General features: G+C 43.3%; 1 protein-coding gene across 1 annotated transcript in view; it reads left to right on the forward strand.

Moving 5' to 3' along the window:
* Positions 1 to 18586, forward strand: part of FRRS1L (ferric chelate reductase 1 like) — a 69414-nt gene extending 50828 nt beyond the window's left edge. Inside the window, exon 5 of the mRNA XM_026678308.2 lies at positions 17702 to 18586. Within this exon, the coding sequence (XP_026534093.1) occupies positions 17702 to 17874 (173 nt within the window). The 3' untranslated portion in view covers positions 17875 to 18586. The remainder of the gene's footprint in view (positions 1 to 17701) is intronic.
* The last annotated feature ends 3396 nt before the right edge of the window (positions 18587 to 21982 follow it).

Raw genomic sequence — 21982 nt, forward strand, 5'->3', positions numbered from 1 at the left:
TACTATCAGAAAATCAAAGTTTTGGTGTTTTTACTGCACAAAAAAAGCCCATTATATCCCTGCAGCTTGCACAGTTTCCAAACTAAGGTAGTTCCTCAGCTTCTTTAGCTTTTTTTTAAACAAAGCTTAACATTTATTTGTTTGTTTGTTTATTTAATTATTTAAAATAATTTATTCAAATCATATTGATGGTTCCAAAAGTATCTGAAATGTCATATTATGTGTAGAAACAAGTACAGTTTCATTGGATGCTAGAGAGTTTTTTTCTTGTTATCTTCTGTCTAAAACTAATCCTCCTTTTTTTTAAAAATAATTTTCTGTTAGAAAATGTGATTTCTGTTTAATGTTACTTTTGTCAGACAAGGATTCAAAAGTATCTTCCCCAATTTCCTAGTTTTGTGTTTTGTTGCACCATAATGCTGCGCCATTAATTACATTTGGAACTTTTTATAATACTACGGGAATACTACTGGGAAATTTTGGGTCTATGAGATCAAGCTAAGTCCAAAAATGCTAGACAATACTCAGAAGCCAGGCATTTAGCCATCAACAGGCACATAAAGATAAACAATATCTACATGTCATTCAAGAGACAATGAAAAACTGAAAGACTAAAGCATTTTCCGCCAACAATCAACACCCAGATAAGTAGAGGCTAATATCAAGTTTGACACGAAAGTAACCATCAAGAAGTTAACTATATCCTAAACAAGAAAATACCAATTCAATCGAACTATAAACAGGAGTCATCAAAAGTACTCCCACAAATACTGAGAGGGCAAATGCCAGAGAGTAAATCCCACTGTCTTCTAGAATTAATGAGAATACCTAGTTGGGTAGTAAAATGTGTGAAAGAAAACAACCAAACTTAGAATGCACCAAGAACCCCACAGTTCAACTATAAATATTCTCCTCTGTCAGATCTGGCCCAAACCTGGTCCCTCAGGAAAAAAATCACTCTCAACTTCATATGTAGCAAAAGAAGATTATTTTTACCAAAAGCCTAAAATGGTGGCACAACTATTCTTTCCCATATTTTGCTTGCAGTTTCCCAGTTCTGATTCCCTTCCCAATGTCCCCTCTCCCCATAACTTATGGCAGACTGGCATTTAAATGAAGCATAGAAGTGCATAGAAGTGAGCAAAAGATGGCAGTTCTGACATTTTGCCCCCCTTGAAAAGAGCTAAACCTGAAGGGGAGAAAAGAGAAAATGGAAAGAAAAATTAGGAATTATTTAGGCTTGTAAGGGTCGGTTGTGGAAGGGATTTGACATGGGACCCATTCAGATTCAGAAGCAGGGAAATGCTCCCACAGAACTAGATATTGGAGGTGGCTTCTGTGGAGACACAAGTCTAAAATATCTTTAATTTCAAAGTGTTGATCCCCTTCAATCAGGACGGGAGGTAGTGGTGGTTTTGTAGTAGGGTGCAAAGTGATTTGTGTCTGATTTTAGAAGGCTGCAGTGGAACACTGGGTGAACTTGTTGGATGGTCTTAGGTAGTTTTATTTTTATAACTACAGAGTTGATGATCCTGACAATGGGAAATGGACCAACATACTGGAAACCCCATTTTTATTTCAAAGGTTGTCTGGACTGCAAGTACTTTGTAGAGAGGAAAACTTCATTTCCTACTTGAAATCCAGCTTGTGTTTGCCTTTTTTTTTGTCTATGTATTTTTTGTGGCTTTCCCTGGATTCTCCAGCATTTTGCAAGTGATAGTATTTTGTAGGGATACTATCCACTCAGCGATGGGGGCGGGCTGCTATGGGAGCTCTGGCATAGCCATGAAATCTTGCCCCGTTGCTACATGGAATTGTGTGAATATATAATGCAGAGTGCATGGCATTATACCACCGCAAAAGGGAGGATGTTGGACCAATAGTCTTGTTGTTAATTGATATAGTAACGGAGGCATTGTTCCATAATACCATTCATATGTTCACAGCCTCCATTTTGGGCAGATGGTGCGAGTTGCCAAGCTTTTGGGATGTTCCCAATAATGTTAAGAATTCACACCAAAAGCAGGCTGTAAATTATTTGCCTCTGTCAGAGATGATCATCTCTGGGGCACCATGGAGTTAGCAGACATGTTGCACACAGAGTTTAACTAAGGTTTGCGCCAAGGGAATTTTCTGACATGACAATAAATATATTTGCTTGGAAAAATGGTCATGACCAGCATATGATGGTGTTGCCTGAATTGTTGGGTAATTCTACAATAACATCCATGGTGGTTTGCTCCCAGGGGGCAGTAGGTTAGTCACTTGTTGTAAGAGACCATGGTGTTTTTGGGTTGCAGTGCACACAGCGCAGCTGGCCATATAGCTTTCTATATCCTTTTTCATGCTTGGCCACCAAAATTAACACCTTACTAAATGTAGGGTTTTCAATCAATCAGAATAGAGCTGGAAGGGACCTTGGAGGTCTTCTAGTCCAACCCCCTGCTCAAGCAGAAGACCCAATACCATTTCAGATAGGTGGTGGTCCAGTCTTTTCTTAAAAATTCCCAGTGATGAAGCACCTACAACTTCTGAAGGCAAGCTGTTAGGAAGTTTCTCCTTAATTCCAAGTTGCTTCTCTCTTTGATTAGTTTCCATCCATTGTTTCTTTTCTTGCCTTCTGGTGCTGTGTGGCCTTCAAATACGGAATTCTGCTATCATGAAACTCCTAGTCCTTCTTTTCTCTTCCCAATTCCAGCAACTGTTCTTCATACGTTTTTTTGTCTCCAGGCCCTTAATTACCTTAGTTGCTCTTCTTTGCACTTTTTCCCAAAGTGTCAACATTTTTTTGTAATGTGGTGATCAAAACAGGATGCAGTATTCCAGGTGTGGTCTTACTACGGATTTATAAAACTGTACTAATATTTCATGTGATTTTGATTCTGTGCCTCTGTTTATACAACCAAGGGTTGTATTAGCTTTTTCAGTTGCTGCCACACACCGCTGGCTCATGTTTAAGTGATCATCCACTAGGACCAGTGGTGAAATGTTACTGGTTCAGCCCGGTTCAGCCGAACCAGTCGTAAAAAAGTTCCGATGATCAGCTGAGAGTAGAAAGAAGAGAAAAGCGCAGGACTAGCCCTCCCACCTAACCCTGTGCTTTTCTGTTCTTTATCTCTCAGCTGATTGATGTGGCAGAGCCTCAGCTGGTGTTTGGAAAGCTGCGCACACACAAAGTGTGTGATCACTGAACCGGTAGGGAAACTGGTAGAACCCCACCACTATCTAGGACTTCAAGGTCCCATTCACAATTACTGTTTTTAAGCCAGATTTCGCCTAATCTGTACTTGTATCTTTGGTTTTTCCTGCCTAGGTGTAAAATCATGTTTTTCTTCACATTAAATTTCAAGTTAATGGATAGGGTCTGTCAAGATCTTTTTGGATCCTGAGTTTGTCTTCTGGAGTGTTGGCTATTCCTGCCAGCTTAGTGTCATCTGCAAATTTGATGAGTTCCCCTTCTATTCCTTCATCTAAGTCATTAATGAAGATGTTGAAGAGTACTGGGCCTAAGATGAAACCTTGTGGTATCCAACTGCTTACTTCCCTCCATGTAGAAGTAGTACCATTAAGAACTATTCATTGAGCATGGTTTATCAGCCAGTTACAAATCCATCTGGTGGTGTTGCTGTCTATCCCACATTTTTCTAGTTTACCAAGAAGTGAGTAGTGGTCTACTTTGCCAAATGCCTTGCTGAAGTCTAAATATACTATGTTCACAGCATTTTGCTGGTCTACTAATTTGGTCACTTTGTCAAAAAATGAAATAAGATTGCTTTGGCGTGATCTCTTTTTAACAAACCCTTACTAATTAGTTATAACTATTTCTAGATGTTCACAGTTCTGTTTTTTGATATTTTTTTCCAGTATCTTCCCAGGTACGGATATTAGAATATTTGATGTGTAATTTCCTGGGTCTGTTTTTCCCCTTTTTTGAAGATGGGATCCACACCAGCTCTTTTCCAATCCTCTGATAATTTCCCAGTGCTCCAGGATTTTTGAAAGATATGGTACAATGGTTCTAACACAGCATCTGCAAGGTCCTTCAGAACCCTGGGGTGTAATCCATCAGGTCTCAGGGATTTATATTTGTCAAAATCAGATAGGGTTTCTCTCACTATTTTCTTGCTTATTTTAATTTTTATTTCTAGTCTGTTTTTTACAGTTTCTGATGGGTCGGGCTATAGTTTCTTTCTGTGTGAAGACTAATACAAAGAATGACCTTGCTTTCTCTCTACTGCCTGTTACTTCCTTGCCATCTTCTCTCTTTAGTGGAGTGACTGTTCCTTGACTGTTCCTTGTTGCTATTTATATGTTGAAATAAACGTTTAATTATCTTTGACTTTTGTTGCAAATCTTTATTCATTCTGAGCCTTTGCTTTCCTGACTTCATCTTTGAAGATTCAGGCTATTTGATGATACTCTGCCCTAGTTATTTGTCCCTGTTTCCAATTTTTGTACTTATCCTTTTTGTCTTTCAGTTTATCGGAGATTTTTACAAATGCGAAGTGGCCAGTTATCTTGGAATCATGGCAGCATTCTAGTACCAGGCTATAGAGCTTGTCCCCATCCACACTAAGCTGTTGCATAGTGTCATGTTGTTTTTATGTTGTTTAAACCATACATCATCCACCAGGGCAGATGTAACATTTGAGTGAGTTCATCAGGTAGCTGGGGTTTCACCCTGTTTTTTGCCCAGACAATCACAGGAGCTATAACTCATTGGGAAGGGATGATGGAGTTAACAGCCTCCTCTTTGGAGCTGTTTTATTGTGCTTGTGGAGACAATGTATTAGCCGGGAACTTTCCCCTCCTCCCAGCAAATAGCGCAGGGAGAAATTAAGCCAGTGAAAGTACAGCACCCACTCACTTGTTTGGAAGAGAGAGCTTTCATGGCATTTTGCATGCTTCTAGGTTTTTGTGGTTTATCCACATCTGGAAAGAGATCTTACTGCTCTTGAATACATGGCATCAAATCATAGGGCCCAGCATACAGCATAGGCTTCCTTTTCCCACACTGCCCATCTGCACTCAGCTTCCAAGAATTTCCTAGAAGTGAAGGTGCAGGATTACAGGAATAAGACATTACAAGAACTCTTGAGGTTTTTTTGGGGTGGGGGAACAGCCCCTCCAGCGACATCACTGATGTCCACCTGAATAACAAAAAGGCTCATCCACGTTTTGGTGTTAGACTCTGATGGACTTTGCAGTGAAAAGTCTTTTAAGCTTTCAAAAGCTGCTTGGCACTTCATAATCCATTTGAACAATTGACTCAGTCATGGTTTACTCGCCCCTTGGTTTTTAGCAAATGGGTGATTGGCAGTATGATCTGGGTGAAGGCATGGATGAATTTTCAGTAGAAGTTGACAAAGTGTGTAGGTACCCAGAAAGCTTTGTAATTGTTTCCTCATGTGAGGAGCCTCCCCTTTGAATATTGCTCATAGCTTCTCTGGGTCCAGCTTCACTCCTTCATGCAAGTTACAGTAGCCCAAGTAGATTAGTTCAGTGGTTGCCAACTGATGGGCCGTGGCCCACTGGTGGGCCTTGAGAAAATTTTGTTGGACCACAGAGAAATCTCACTCCCAGAGCACCTCCCCAAAGCAATTAATCCAGGCTTCACAGAAACACAAGGCTGCGTTGCCCACATGGCCCGCAGGAACCCTCCCTGCCCACTCACTCATTACCCAGCAAACTTGCCTGCTAAAATTGCTATTTTTCCTTTTTCCAACTGTTATGTTCTGAGCATGGGCGCAAGGAACGGAGACGAGGCAAAGAACTAGTGAACTTCAACTCTTTATTAATGATTAGGAACAGAGCAAAAACCCTGGGCAGCAGCAGCTCTTTTATAGAGCTGGCTGCTGACCTGTTAACCAATGGTTTGCGTTTAACCATTTAAATTGTACCCAATGAGAGATGTTCAGCTAATAGCCAATCAGGCTGCTCTGTAAGGACCAATCCCAGCTCGCTATCCATGGGCCAATCAAAGGTGCAGGATTACGAGCCTGCTTTTCTCGTGAGGTTGCCAAGTTTTTATTAAATAGTTTTTATTAGTTCATAACACCCCTCCCCCCTAGGTTCCGTTTGAGGGGTGCGGTAACATACTCGCGTAGATATGCAGGTCGTTTTACCTGCCTGTTTGATTTTCGCTGCTCCACCGGTTTTTGTCTGCAGTCCGATTCCGGTGGAGCATTTTCAAGGTTTTCTGGTGCGGCTAGTTCCGTTTCTGTGCGGGAGGACTCGGCGTGGCTATCGTTGTTGTTATCCCAGTCTCCTAAGCTTACTTCCGGGTCCCGTGGGCTTGCCTCCCTCGTGCTAATTCCCCGCGGTGATGCCACCCCACTCCTTGATTCTTCTTCAGATTGCGCGTTTCTTTGGTTGGGTTGCTGGGTCCCCTTGATTACGTCATCATCTATTTCATTTTCGGTCTCCTCGATATCCCCTCCCCCCTCAGTTTGTGAATTAGGGGAGTCGTGGGAGGTGGTTGGCAATCTGGATCGAAGCTGATCTATATGGCGTTTCCATGCTCTCCCGTCATTAGTCTGTAGGCGGTAGGATCTGGGGCCGGTGGGTTGGGTAATGGTTGCGGGGACCCATAATGGGTCGCCAGAAAAGTTTTTAGCAAACACCAAGTCGCCTACCTTGAATTTGCGGCACTTCCCGCTAGATCTGAAAGGTTTTTCTGGTGAATAAGAAGGATGTAGACGATCGAGGTGGGAGGGAAGTCTCCGCCCCATTAGTAGTTCGGCAGGCGTCTTATTCGTGATGCTGTGTGGGGTGATGTGTTGAAGCAGGAGTATTCGGTTGAGCTTGTCGTCGATGTCCCCATAGTCCATTTTATGTAGGTTTTTTTTGACGAATTGTACCATTCGCTCCGCCCTTCCGTTGGCCGCAGGGTGCACTGGCGAGGTTAGCGCATGGCGGATGCCCCGGTCCGCTAGGTACTGTTCAAATGCCAGGGCAGTGAACTGGGGACCGTTATTAGAAACTAAAACGTCTGGTAACCCATGCGCAAATAATTTATTCAGTTTGTTAATGACTGACTCCGTTGTGGTTGTCTTCATCTTCTGGATTTCTAGCCAGTTTGAATAGGCGTCAACTGTTAATAAAAACGTGTGTCCTTTGGTGGGTCCCGCAAAATCAACATGGATACGGGACCACGGACCTCGAGGGGTTTCCCACTCGGTTGGCGTCGCTTTAGGTGGGGTGTTGCTAACGTCTTGGCACTTCTGACATGTGGTTATGCAGGCTGTGATCTGCTTATCGATGCCCGGCCACCACGCGTAGCTTCGTGCGAGCGCCTTCATGCGCACGATGCCCGGATGTCCATCGTGCAATACTTTTAGAACAGTCTGTTGTAGCCTCTCTGGGACGACGACTCTATCCCCCCAGAGAATGCAGCCCTTCTGGGAGAAAAGTTCTGTCTGCTGATTCTTGAATGGCGCGAAATCGTCGTGGAGTTGGTCGGCTGGCCATCCTCGTTCGACCCAGCTGAGAACTCGTGCCAGGACAGGATCCCGTTTTGTCTCGATGGCGATGTCTCTCGCTGTTAGTGGCGGCAAGTGCAGCATTTTGATTTGGAGCGTCGTGAGGGTTGGAGCTGGGTCGTTGACGGTTTCCGGAAGTGGGGAACTGCTTAAAGCAGGGTTGGGCAAACTTTTTGGCTCGGGGGCCGCATTGACTTTTAAAATTTGACAGACGGGCCGGGTCAGCACAAGATTTTTTGGGAATCGCCCCCCCCCCCCTCTTCTCCCCCTTTCCCTCCCCTCGGAGGCCCCCTGAGTCAGGAGTTGCTACCGCTGGCGCGGCTCCGCGCGGCTCCAGTCCCGTGTTGCCTCGGGAAGGGAAAGGCAAAAAGGAAGAGCCGCGGCGGTGCTTTGCAATGGGAGCAGTGGCACCGGAGGCTCAGGCTCAGCGGCTCCTGGTTTTGCCTTTTCCTTCCCAAGGCAACGCGGACTGGGCCGCGAGCTGCGCCGGCGGTAGCAACTCCTGACAGCCCCAGCCGGACACCTGAGCGGAGCCCAGGCGAAACTGCCTGTTGCTGCTGCCGGAGCACCGCCGGGTCGCCTCCTCCAAGCAGCCCGCCCGCCCGCCGGGCTTCCCCTCTGCCGCACGGCTCGGGGCCAGGCGCGAGCGCCCGCGAGTTAAAAGGAAGCCGAAAGCTGCTGGGAAGTTGCTCGGGTGCTGGGAGCAGGCTTTTAAAGTGCCGCCCGAGCAAAGTTTAAGCAGCCCGCCCGCTCGCCGGGCGGAACCCTTCCTGCTCCTCGGCGGGAAGATGCTCCAGCCTGCAAACTTTGCCTTTGCAAAGTTTAAGCCTGGAAGCCCCGGAAACCCAAGCAACTTCCCAGCAACTTTCGGCTTCGTTTTAACTCGCGGGCGCTCGCGCCTGGCGGAGGGGAAGCCCGGAGCCTCCTCCAAGCAGCCTGCCCGCCCGCCCGCCGGGCTTCCCTTCCGCCGCGTGGCTCGGGGCCAGGCGCGAGCGCCCGCAAGTTAAAAGGAAGCTGAAAATTGCTGGGAAGTTGCTCGGGTGCTGGGAGCAGGCTTTTAAAGTGCCGCCCAAGCAAAGTTTAAGCCTGGAAGCCCCAGAAATCCGAGCAACTTCCCAGCAACTTTCGGCTTCGTTTTAACTCGCGGGCGCTCGCGCCTCGCCCCGAGCCACACAGCAGCCCGATCCAAGCAGCCCGCCCCACCCGCCGGGCGGAACCCTTCCCGCTCCTCGGAGGTGGGAAGACGCTCCAGCCTGCAAACTTTGCCTTTGCAAAGCCCTGGAAGCCCCGGAAAACCGAGCAACTTCCCAGCAACTTTCGGCTTTGTTTTAACTCGCGGGCGCTCGCGCCTCGCCCCGAGCCGCACGGCGGAGGGAAGCCCGAGCGCCGCTGGGTCGCCTCCTCCAAGCAACCCGCCTGCCCGCCCGCCCGCCGGGCTTCCCCTCCGCTGCGCGCTCGGGGCCAGGCGCGAGCGCCTGCGAGTTAAAACAAAGCGGAAAGTTGCTGGGAAGTTGCTCGGGTGCTGGGAGCAGGCTTTAAAGTGCCGCCCAAGCAGGACCGCCGAGCCGGGAAACGGGGCACCAAGGCAGGGCAAGGCTCCACCAGCAGCGGCCTAGCTTTAGGTGGCTCCAAGCAGCCCGCCCTGCCCGCCGGGTGGAAGACGCTCCTCGGCGGGAAGACGCTCCAGCCTGCAAGCTTTGCCTTTGCAAAGTTTAAGCCTGGAAGCCCCGGAAAAAAAAGGGGATCGGTGGGGACTCACCTTCGGAGAGGTCGCACTCGAAGGTGATTTCGAACTCCCAGCCGAGGACTTTGCAAATTTCTTTTCTTTCCTACCCCTAGATCATTCCACACTGTTTTGCAGCTGTGGGGGCCACGCGGCACAGGGCAATACGCCACGCCCAGCGATTTTTTTTCAGGGGCGGGCCGGATTGGACAGACCAACAGGCCGGATGTGGCCCGCGGGCCGTAGTTTGCCCACCCCTGGCTTAAAGCGTCAGCGTGGGGAATGGCTTTCCCTGGGCAATGTTGCAACAGATAATTGTAGGCAGCTAGGAACTCAGACCAACGAGTCATTCTTGGCGATAATATATAGGGGGTTGGCTTATCTCCCACTATAATACCAAGCAATGGTTTGTGATCCGTGATTATCGTAAATGCTCGTCTATATTTTCACGTATTCGTGAAAACGCTTCACAGCTGATACAACAGCAAGGGCCTCTTTATCGAGTTGGCTATAGTTCCTTTCAGCCCTTGATAATGTTCGTGAGAAAAACGCAATAGGTGCTTCATTTCCGTTTGGTAGTACGTGGCTTAAGATTGCTCCCACTCCAAACGGTGAAGCGTCGCATATAATAGTTAAGGGTAAAGTCTCGTCGTACTGCATCAATACAGCATCGGAGGTTAGTAAATCTTTCACTTGTTGGAAGGCACGTTCCTCTCGATGTCCCCAGACCCAGCTTGCTCTTTTATCGAGAAGTCGGTGTAGGGGCTCAGCTACGGTCGCCTTCTGGGGCAAGAAGGTATTGTAAAAGTTAATGAGCCCCAGGAAGGCTTGGAGGTCTGTTCTATTTTTAGGTGTTGGGGCGTTTTTAATTGCTTTTAGCTTGTTATCCGTGGGATGGATTCCTTGACTATCGAGAAGGTATCCAAGGAACTCCACCCTCTAAGTACACAGTTGACATTTATTTTTTTTAACCTTCAGGCTGGCATCTTTAAATTTCCGTCGAACCATTCTGAGACGCTTTTCTAAGATATCTCTATTAGGGGCGGCGATTAAAACATCATCAAAATATGGCACGACCCCTTTTATGCCTTGTAAAAGTCTCTCCATCAAACTTTGAAAAATTCCCGGAGCTACGCTCACTCCAAATTGGAGTCTATTGCACTTAAAAGCGCCTCTATGCATAATGATAGTTTGTACTTCCGCAGTTTCCGCATCTACGGGCAACTGTTGGTACGCTTGTGCCAAATCCAATTTAGAGAATATCTTCCCACCACCCAGGGAGTGGAGAAGGTGTTGAACCACTGGCACCGGGTAAGCACTCTGCTGAAGTGCGTGGTTCAAGGTGGCCCGATAATCCCCACAAATCCTTAATGATCCATCTGATTTAATGGGTGTTACAATTGGGGTTTCCCAATGGGCGTGGTCGGTTGGTTCTAAAACACCCTGGGCTATTAATTTATCGAGCTGCTCGTCAATCTTTGGTTTTAGTGCAAAAGGCACCCGACGAGGCTTAAGGCGGATGGGAGCTACTTCAGGATTAAGGTGAAACGATATTGGGGTCCCCTTGTACTTGCCTAGCTCTTCTGAAAAAACGTCGTGGAATTCTTGGACGAGAGACTCCAATCGTTGCTCTCGGCTCGGTGGACGCCGGCTACCTCGATCCCGAGCGGGGCGAACCATTGTAGGCCTAGTAAGCTAGGCCGGTCACGGTCGACGACGGTCAGTGGTAGTGATGCGGTACGATTTTTGAAGGAGACTTGGACTTGGCTGGAACCGACGACCGGGATTCTGTTGCCCTGGTAATCCTTGAGTATGATCCTTTGGGGGCTGAGGTCTTGACGACGGATGGCCGGGATTAGTTGTTTGAGGGTCTTCCAGGAAACCATCGAGAGAGACGACCCTGAGTCGACTTCCATCACGCAAGGTTGGTTCTCGATGACGACCCTCACTCGGATCTTTCTTGCATCTAAGGATGAAGCGTGGCCGATGGTAATGGTTTGGTGTGCCTCTTCTCGTCTCGTTGAAGTGGCAGGTGCATTATTTCTGTATGAGTGGTTGTTCCATTGGTGGTTCTGGCGGTTTCGATTCGCAGGAGGGAATCCTGTAGACTGGCTGCAGTTATTCTCCCTGCGCTTTGGGCTGGACCCTCGCTTGCTTCTACAGACCTTTGCGATGTGGCCTCTTTTTCCACAGGAACGGCAGAGTGTGTCGAGGAATTTGCAATCGGATCGTGAGTGGTTTGCCCCACAACCCGCTCATTGTCACGGGAATCGTTGGTTTTGTTGGTCTCGTTCAGACCGGAGTTGGTTGACCTCTTCCTCATCACTTTCTGATGGGGATTCCAGGTCCTCATGGTGCGCCGCTGTTGAGTGCCTCTCGGAGCGAGGCGAGGTATCATTCGCGAGTTGACGGAGCGGTGTGTTGGTGCGGCCGACTTCCTGGTTGCTTCTGCTGCGGTAGCGTCTGCGATGGCATCGGCAAGATCGATGTCCCCTTTGGCCATGATCTTGCTCTGCACCGTGTGGTCATCTAATCCCAGAACTATGCGGTCTCGCAATACTTCTTCGAGGTTTGAAAACCCACAGAGGCCACCCAAGTTACGGAGGTCAGCAATGAAGTCTGCAAGACTTTCGCTTTTCCGTTGGTCCCTCTGGTAAAATTCGTGCCTACGGACAAGTGTTGGCACTGCGGGTGCATAGTGGGCCCGTAGAAGGGGTGCGAGGACGTCCCAATCCATCGTTTTCACCTCAGCCGGTTTGGCAAGTGATTTCGCCATCTTAAATACGGCAGGCCCGCAATGGGTTAGGAATATTGCTCGCTTCTTGCCGGTCGTAGCGCCCTTTAAGTTATTGGTCTCCAGAAACATCTGGAACCGATCCATATCTGAGTCCCAGTCTTCGTTTGCCGGGTCAAATGGAGCGGGTGGTATAGCACCGCTGGCCATATTGCCATTGTTGGTGCGCGTTCAGCCACGTGCTCTGTTTGGCGCTCTGTAGTGTTCAGTCAGCTCTATCGTCTCCGCATCCCATCCTCGTCGCCAGTGTTATGTTCTGAGCATGGGCGCAAGGAACGGAGACGAGGCAAAGAACTAGTGAACTTCAACTCTTTATTAATGATTAGGAACAGAGCAAAAACCCTGGGCAGCAGCAGCTCTTTTATAGAGCTGGCTGCTGACCCGTTAACCAATGGTTTGCGTTTAACCGTTTAAATTGTACCCAATGAGAGATGTTCAGCTAATAGCCAATCAGGCTGCTCCGTAAGGACCAATCCCAGCTCGCTATCCATGGGCCAATCAAAGGTGCAGGATTACGAGCCTGCTTTTCTCGTGAGGTTGCCAAGTTTTTATTAAATAGTTTTTATTAGTTCATAACACCAACCATCATCTGTTCTGCTGTGCTGGGAGATTTAGATTAGCTAGGAAGTAGAAAATGGTTGGACTTCTTGCTTTCTAGCTAGTCTTTAGATCTTTGGCTCTGCTTCCCTTAGGACTGAAGGTTTGCTTGCAAGCAAGTTCAGTGCAGACTCATGGCAAGCAAATTTGAGAGACTGAGCTCGCTGATGGCAGATAGATAGATCACTGAATGGATCTGTGAGCAACTCAATCTGCCTGCTTTGCCTGATTTTAGGTAAAAATTGCTTTTTTAAAAAATTAAAAAATCCATATTTACATACATGGTGTGTTGTGAGTTAATTTTGTGAGTTTGTTTGCTAGTAAATTTTATGAGTTTGCTTGCAAGCAAATTTTATGTGACAGACTGAGCTAGCCAATGGCAGATAGATAGATCTCTGAATGAATCTGTGATTCTGTGAGCAACTCTATCTGCCTGCCTGCTTTGCCTGATTTTGGGTAAAAGTTGCTCTTTTTTATAAAAAATTCAATATTTATATAAATATTTATAATATTTACATACAAGCCATGCCCAGCCAGTCACATGACCACCAAGTCACACCCACAAATTAGGCCACACCCACAGAACTGATTAGTGGTCCCTGGAATCTAAAATTATGAGTTTGGTGGTCCCTGGGGTCCAAAAGGTTGGCGACCCCTGGTCTAGTTTGGCTCTGTGGAACTTGCACTTAAACAACTTAGAGTTGTGCTATGCACAGTATCTCAAGGATTGTCCTTATGAGCTTAACATGCTCGTCCGTGGTCTTGGTGTAAATTTGAATTTGGCCAGATTTTGGCTGCTCATGAAGTACTTTGTTAATTAGTTACATGAACATGGCAAAGTTCTCTATAGGCTGAGTGGGAGGACTTGAAATTGGAAGTATCCCAGAAGGTAGTTAAAGCAGTTCTCCATTCATCCTCCTCCCTAATGCAAACTCTATGGTAGTTTGGGGAAGATTTTTCTTTTTGCCAAATGGCTCAACATGCAATGGCAAGGGACACACTATCTCCATGCAAATCACATTAAGCCTCCGATAATCCATGCAGATTCTAGGAGACCCATCTTTCTTCTCTCAAAACAGTATTGGGATGACCATGTGCAATTTTCTGGGTTGGATGAACCCTCAGGCTAAAGTCTTGTCAACAAAAGTCCCAAGTTCCTCTAACTGTCTGGTGTCATCGAGTAAAGTCTGGGCTTCAGGAATTTGACCCTGGGTAAGGTCTCTATTGTACAGTCCATGGGTTGGTGTTGGTGGGGAGCACATCCGCCTCTCATTCACTAAACACATCCTCCAGTCTTTGGTATTTGCTAGGAATAGCTAATTGCCTCCTGCCACTCTTGGTCCTTTTGCTTTCTTAACAATTGTTTAATTTTCTCTGTGGTTTCCCGCCCAGAGGCTTTCCAGCAGATTTTCAACACTCTCCTTTTCCAGTCTATGGGTAGGTTCCATTTTAGCAGTCATAGCAGTGTAGGTGGTCTGTGCCCAGAGTCACAATAAATCAAATAGCTTCTTCATGGATCCCCATCTTTACTTCTATCAGCTCAGTAATAAACATTGCTTTCCCCCTGCTAGCGAGTCATGTAGCTGCATGAAAGTTATTGGGGTTTTTAGCTCCTGAAGTTGCATTCCAAGCTTCTCCACCCTGCTTGGGTTAATTAGACAGCAGGTGCACCCAGAAGGTCCATTAGCATGCCCTTGCACCTTGGCACTACTTGGATCATTACTGGGATGATGGGGCCACTTACCATAGGATCGACATCTCTGCTGTTACTGTCCTGATCCATTATTGGGCCTCTGATTTGAGTTCCCTCACCATTGCTGGTGAACTTTGTGATCTCCACTCCTCTCAGGGCTCCCTCTCTGCCTTTAAACATTGCTTTTGCCTTCTTAGGCACTTCTTGGGCCAAAGTGGACATCTGGCATTGTGAGAGGCAATTGATGGCTCCGTGGCCCTCCTTACCACACTGGAAGCGCTGGGCTGCATTGCCCTTCCCAAGCCACCCCCTCATTATCTCCCCATTAGTCATATTTAGAGAAGATGTTTTGGTAACATTCCCTGTTGTGGTTGATAGAAGATAGATGCTGCATTCCATTCCCCAGGACCATGGCCTTGAGATGTCTCGGGACGGCATGATTATTGCTCTTGGTTTCCCATATCTTGCTTGCAGGTTCCCCTTCTGATTCCCCCTTGAGTTCCCCTCTTCCTGTAAGGTATGGCAGACTGGCATCTAAGTAAAGAATAGAAGTGAGCAAAAGATGGCAGCTCTGACATACACAGTCTCATAGTATAATTTCCTTATTTGTAAAATCCAGATTTTTTTTCCTTTGATGACAAATAATCAACATTGCCATCAAGTTCTGGTCTATTTGTCTAATTAATTTCATATAACATGAAAAGAATTCTTGTCAATACTAATATTTCAAAATTATACTTTTAACTGTCTCAAAGGTACTTTTTCCAAAAGGTAACTGGACTGTTTATTCCTTGAAGATGAAGAAAATGTTTCGTGTCTCAACCAAGAAGCTTCATGTTGCGATTTATTATAATCTGTCTGTCTGTCTGTCTGTATGCATGCATGTATGTATGTATCATCCATCTACCTATCATCCTCCAGATTTCAACACCACCCATCTCACCTAGCAGACTTTGGGGGGCTTGCAATTAAAAAGTGAGAAAGAAGATTTTAGCTTTCTTTGTCTTGTCAATATCACACCCATGATAAGCCAAATATATGATATCACTGGCCAGTCATTTACTCAAAAAGGTGTGTGTTTTTAGTTAGATTCAAAGCAGTGAAAAGATGATATTCTTTCACTGAGGAATAATTCAAATCACTAAGTACTTTGCATTGTCAGTCAGTGAGTCCATGTTTTGAAGTCTATCTCTTTTAGGAAATTATATTTTCCCATCATTTATGTATTAATTAATAATTAATTAATTAATTAATTAATTATTATATTCCCATTTCACTATCAAGTGACTTTGTGTGCTTTAATATGATATGATGCATAGAATAACTGTTAGTTGCTTAATTGTTATTGTGTGTATTCATACTACCCTGCTGTTCCCTGCATGACAACTATACAGGTAGTCCTCAACTTATGAGCACTTGTTTAGTGATCATTCAAAGTTACAACAGCACCAAAAAACCATGACCATTTTTCACACATACAACTATTGCAGCATCCCCATGGTCACATGATCAGATTTGGACACTAGGCAACTGGCATGTATTTATGACAGTTGCAACCTCCTAATAAGCAAAGTCAATGGGAAAGCCAGATTCACTTAACAACCGTGTTACTAACTTAATAACAACTGTGATTCTCTTAACAATTATGATAAGAAAGGTCATAAAATGGGCAAGCCTCTCAACAACTATCTTGCTTAACAACAGAATTTTGGGTTCAATTAGGGTTGTAAATTGAGGACTACCTGTATTGCCATATTGATCTTAATGAAAAACTGTGATTAGTGATTGAGTTCCAACCACTTAAGTGTTCAACAAAAGAATATGTGGAAGTGTAATTTCCTGCTCAATGTAAAAAAACATCACAATTACAAGTAAGCAGCTATAATAAACAGCTTCCATTATTTTTCCTTTTTAAAAATATATTTTTAGAATTATGAAATACATTGGATAGCAACAGTTGAATAACAAAAAGAAAGAACAACTAAATATAAACAAGACTTAAATACAAACATTCTCAGAAAACATTGTCTTCTTTCCTTCCATTTATTTCCTTAACCACTAAGCACAACTTAAGATACTTAAACTTTACATTATATATTAAAAATATTGTTAGTAATCAGTTAAAATCCTTTCATTCATTATTCTTATTGGTTCCATAATTTTGTTCCTAAAAGCATATTCTAAATTTGCCATGCAATACAATGTATAGTTTACTACTTATGGCTGAGAAACGAAGATTCTGAAAAAGGCAGATAGGAGAATGGTGGATGCCTTTGAACTGTGGTGGTGGAGAGTATTATGCATTCCATGGACTGCAAAAATAACTAAGAAGTTCTAGACCAATGGTCCAATCTTTCTGGCTCTGTGGACTAGTGGCAGCAGCAGTGGGGGGTAGAGGAGATGGTTTTGTGCAAGCACCTGCCACTTGCACAATGGCGCTTTGCTCGCCCTCCACTTGCATGGCCCAGTTCCCAAAGAATGACATTGGGATGACCACGGCTGATATAAAGAAGGCAGTGTGAGACTAAGGGACATGGAGAGTGCTGATCCATAGAGTGGCTGAGGGTTGGACATGACTAAATGGCTGACAAAGATGATATTCAGGGGTGGGATTCTCCTGGTTCGGACCAGTTTGGGTGAACCCCTTGTTCCGACGATCAGCTAGCTCCAAACTGGTTCACTCCAACAAGCATATGGCCCGCCCCTGCACTTTCCTGTGCTTTATGTCTTTTTGTTAGAGCACAGCTGATTCGCGTGGCAGAGTGGTTTGCATACCTCAGCTGTTTTCTTCAGCTGCAGTTGAAGGTAAATATTAGTGTTTTTAAACGCAGAGCCCACGTGCAGAGCGCACGTTTGGTACACTCACCGAACTGGTTGTTATACCATTGAATCGCATCCCTGATGATAATGTATATACAGGAACCATTCTTGCTTAAATTTGGCTAGATTTCTCTAAACTATCAATCTTTCCATTGCTGCATATTCTCCAATTTTGATATCCCAGTATCGTATTTGGCTAGATTTCTCTAAACTATCAATCTTTCCATTGCTGCATATTCTCCAATTTTGATATCCCAGTATCGTATTGTCCTTTCAAAGTTCCTTCTTTCCAATGTTGTGCCAAACTTATTTTTGCAGCTGTTAGCATTATCTTTTAGTAAATTGTGAAATTTTTCATGTATACTTCCTGGAATTATGCCTAGTTATGTCTATTTGTAGTTCCAGTTCAAAATTTATTTGTTAGGATTTTCTTAATTTTTTTTTCTTAATATTTTGAAGAATTTCTTTCTAATACTTTTTCTATATATATAAAACCACCAACATGGTGAAAAGTTCCTTCTTTTGTATGACATTTTCAATATTTATTGTTAATATGATTTCTCTTATGTTTTCTTTTCTTTGACCTACTTTAGGTTCTATAACTCGGCATGACATAGATTCTCCACCAGTTTCGGAGCATGTGGTCAGTATTTACAAGTATGAAGATATTTTTATGCCTTCAGCTGCCTATCAGACTTTTTCTTCTCCTTTTTGTTTGTTACTTATTGTTGCCTTGACATTCTATTTATTGATGGGAACTCCATGACCTCCCGTATAGTATTATGACAGATTGAAATTATTTGTCAGTATTGCTTAAAATTCTACTCTTTTCTATTGGAGTTTATATTAGAGAACAATTTAATCATTCAGATTATGAACAATAAAACTGAGCGATAAATATGTGCCAAATAATTCCAAGATTTGTAAATCAATACAGCAAGTGTTTGTACCTTACTGGATGCTTCAAATATATATTTAGCCTATATTTCCCAACATATTTTTGGAAATATATACTAAATATATATTAGAAGTATTCAGTAAGATGCAAACACTTGCTATATTGATTTTCAAATTTTGGAATTATTTTATGTTGTTTAGTCGATATTACTTAGACATTTACAAACGTGTAAATAGCATCGAGTAAACAACATAAAGCAAGGTAGGGTTGCCTGTAATGTAATACATAACATTTTACTTTTTGAAAAAAATCTTTACAGTATGATAATGTCATATTATGAGAAATATATACAATTAAATTTCCTAATGTTTAATTAACTTTCATCCAAGGAAATATAAATAAGATGGTGAAATTAGATATCATATGTTATGCTATAAGTTTTGTTTTTGCTTTGAAAGCCATAGTGACTGCATTAAATTTTATTTTTCCAGGTAAAATAATATTTAGGCTTAAATCAACAACCTTTTTAGTCAATGTTCTATGTTTGCTGATGTTTAAGAAATAAACAATCTTATATTTTTGGTAGCTGAACTGAATTGTGTATGTGCTTGCTCTGATCTGCATCTGATATAAGGATTGACTAGTATTGCCTACTGTTGGCCATCTGACCTCTTCTTAGTTGCTTGAGGGATTTCCTTTGGCATTCTTGGAAAGGGAGCTAGCAAAGTTTAAGGTTTCTGCTTTGAAGTGTGCTGGGCATTTGCTGACTAGTTGATTTACAAATTCTACATGTTATTGCTATGTCAAATGCTCTAGTTTTCATCAGGCACAATCTAGCTATATATCCAAGGGACTCACAGTTCTGATCTCTTCTTCTTTGCTTCTCTGCTGATGGCAGGGCTCTTGTTGCTCCAATTTTTAGGGTTCTCCCCCATTGGATTCCTTGGAAGTAATTAGATGGGGCATCGGAGAAGAAAGGCTATAAATTCTTTTCCCCTTACCATTTTCCCCCTGCCTCAATTCCTTCAGTGAGGTGCCTATACAATGTTGATACAGCTCTTCAAGGTTGTTTTGCTTCACCAGCTCATCGTTCAAATCTTTGTCCATTTTTTTCTGAACCAATCAATTAAAGTTAATTTGTTCCATCCCATATTACCAGCAAAAATATGAATTATATCATTTCCCCCACCTCTGGACAAGATTTATGGCATTTTTAATCACCTCTCTGTCTCCTCTTATGTAACATATAAATGAAGCTACTGGGCATCTGATGGTTTGTGATAACATAGCATCCATATGCTGATGATATTTAGCTTTATATTTCCATCCCAGGTTGAGTGATATGGTCCTCCAGTGCCTGCAGAGTGTGGGACCCAAATGAGATGCAACTAGGCTTCAGCTCAACACAAGCAAGGCTGAGTGACATTGAGCATATGGACTTCCCATTATGGGGATTTTCCATATCTGGTTTCGATTGGGGTTGTGCTTCAGAGAGGCCCAGTACACCATCTGAAGGTCCTCCTGCACTTCAGTTCCTTCTTGAAGACCAGGTGGCAGAAGGGTCTTTGCAACTTTTGATTGTGCAATAGTTGAGCTCATTCTTTTACCAGGAGCCTCACTCATGGTCACTTATGCCTTTGTCTGGACTACAGACCAGTCTTTTCTATTGGAATTTATATTAGAGGATAATTATTCAGATTGTGAATAATAAATCTGAGCCATAAATATGTGCCAAATAATTAGTATGTCGAGACAACTGCAAGACACTGTACATGGGGCTTTCCTTGAAGAGCATGAAGCATCAACAGGTGCAGAATGAGGCAGTATGGATAGTTAATGAGATGTTAATTGCCACATATAACATCATCACGTTTTGAGCTGCGTTGGCTATGAGAGTGCTTCTGGTTGCAATTCTTATATAAGAATATAAGAAAAAACTATTCCTCTACAGTAATGCAACAAAACAATGATGAAAACCTTCTTTAATGCATTTGGGTTAATATAAAAGGAAAAAAAGAATGACACTGCCCAATCAAATAGAGGAAATATATGAACCTATTTGTTAATCAGTTAGCTTAGGTATATACAGAAAGCACATCACAATAATGATGGGGGAGTTTACCTACTCTCACATCAACTGGGAGATAAATTCTGCACCTAAAGAAAGTTCAAAAAGCTTCCTGATGAACCTAGAAGGCAACTTTGTCTCCCAGAAGATAGAGGAGGGAATTAGAGGGCCAGCTATACTGGACTTAATTCTCCCCAATAGAGATGAAACAATAGAAGGGACTACAGGAACTTTGGGAAAGAATGATCATGCAATATTGGAATTCAACATAATGCAAACACAAGTAAAAAAACAAACTCAAATTAGTGTCTCAGACTTTAAGACAGCTGATTTCAACAAATTTAGAGAAGGATTCATGAGAAGGATTCCATGGATGGAAATCCTCAAGGGAAAACAATCTAAGAATCTTAGAAAACTCTGAAAAATGAGATTATAAAAGCCTAGTCTAGCACAATACTATTGAAAAATTAAAGTAAGACATCCTGTGTAAAGAACACTCTGCTAAGCTGAAAGACAAAAAGGAAAAATATAAAAATTGGAAAGGGGGCATATAACTAAGGCAGAATATCAGCAAATAGTCTGAATCTGCAAAGATGAAGTCAGGAAATCTAAGGTTCAGAATGAACTTAGGCTCGCAACACATGTCAAAAATAATAAAATAACATTTCTTTTAACATGTAAAAAGAAAAAGAAAAAAGCCAAGAAAATAATTGGCTCACAAATGGGAGAAGATATCAAGAAGGTGATGAGCAGCAGGGAAAAAGTGAAATTGTTTAATTCATTTTTTTTTTCATTTGGATTTACATAAAAGGAAAAAAACCAGTCCGACCTACCAAAAATAGTCCTGTAAAAGACAGGTTAGGAATACAAGTCAGTACTCTATTAAAGTACTGAAGTTGCAGATGATGTCATTGGTCTCATTCGAGATGGTGATGAATCTGCATACAGATGGAAGGTTGTGGTGCATCTTGAACTGAACACTTAAAACTGTAGAGATGGTCATAGATTTTAGGAAGACCCCTCCTACTCTATCACCCTTACAACACTAAGCAACACATTATCAATAGTAGAGACCTTCAACTTTCTGGGTTCTTCCAGGACTTGAAATGGATACCTAACATTAGAAGCACCATTAAAAAGCCACAACAAAGAATGGTTCCTGTGTTAGAAAGTTCAGACTGCTCAACGAGCTGCTGATAAAGTTTTACGGAGGAATTACTGAGTCTGTCATTTGTACTTCTATAACTGCTGATTTGATACAGAAATTAAACAGGGCAGGTATAGACTCCAACAGTTAGTTAAGACTGCAGTAAAAACAATTGTAACCAGCCTGCCTTCCATTGAGGACTTGTATACTGCAGGAGCCAGAAAGAGCTGAGAAAATATCTACAAACCCCTCACATCCTAGACATAAACTGTTTCATTTCCTCCCCTCAGCACGCGGTTATTTACCCAAGTAGTAGGGCTTTATTACTATTATCATTCTCATTTTTCCTATTATTTTCTATCACTGGTATCTTATGATTATATTATTTTTTTGTTTTTTTGTTTCTATGTACACTGGGAGTTTATGCATCAAAGACAAATTCCTTGGGTGTCCAATCACACTTGGCCAATAAAGAATATTCTTCTCTATTCTATCCTACATTGTGGAAAATATTTAAGGACTCTTTGATTGACTTGACATTTGTTTTATTTAATATTATGCTTCATGAAGGAATCTCACTTAAAGTAAGATATAACCCCCAGGGTCACCTCACCTGTGCCATTATAACTGAAAAGGGAGTTAAGCAAGGATGTATATTGCCCCACATATTCAATTTTGTATCAACTCCATGGTGGGCCATACTAATGCAAATTATTACTGCCACAAAGTTGCAGGAAGATAAATCTGTTTTAATTTATGCA

This window comes from Notechis scutatus, chromosome Z, assembly GCF_049901735.1.
Source record: "Notechis scutatus isolate UNSWTSFEM ecotype Mainland chromosome Z, rNotScu1.2, whole genome shotgun sequence".
Classification (NCBI taxonomy): domain Eukaryota; kingdom Metazoa; phylum Chordata; class Lepidosauria; order Squamata; family Elapidae; genus Notechis; species Notechis scutatus.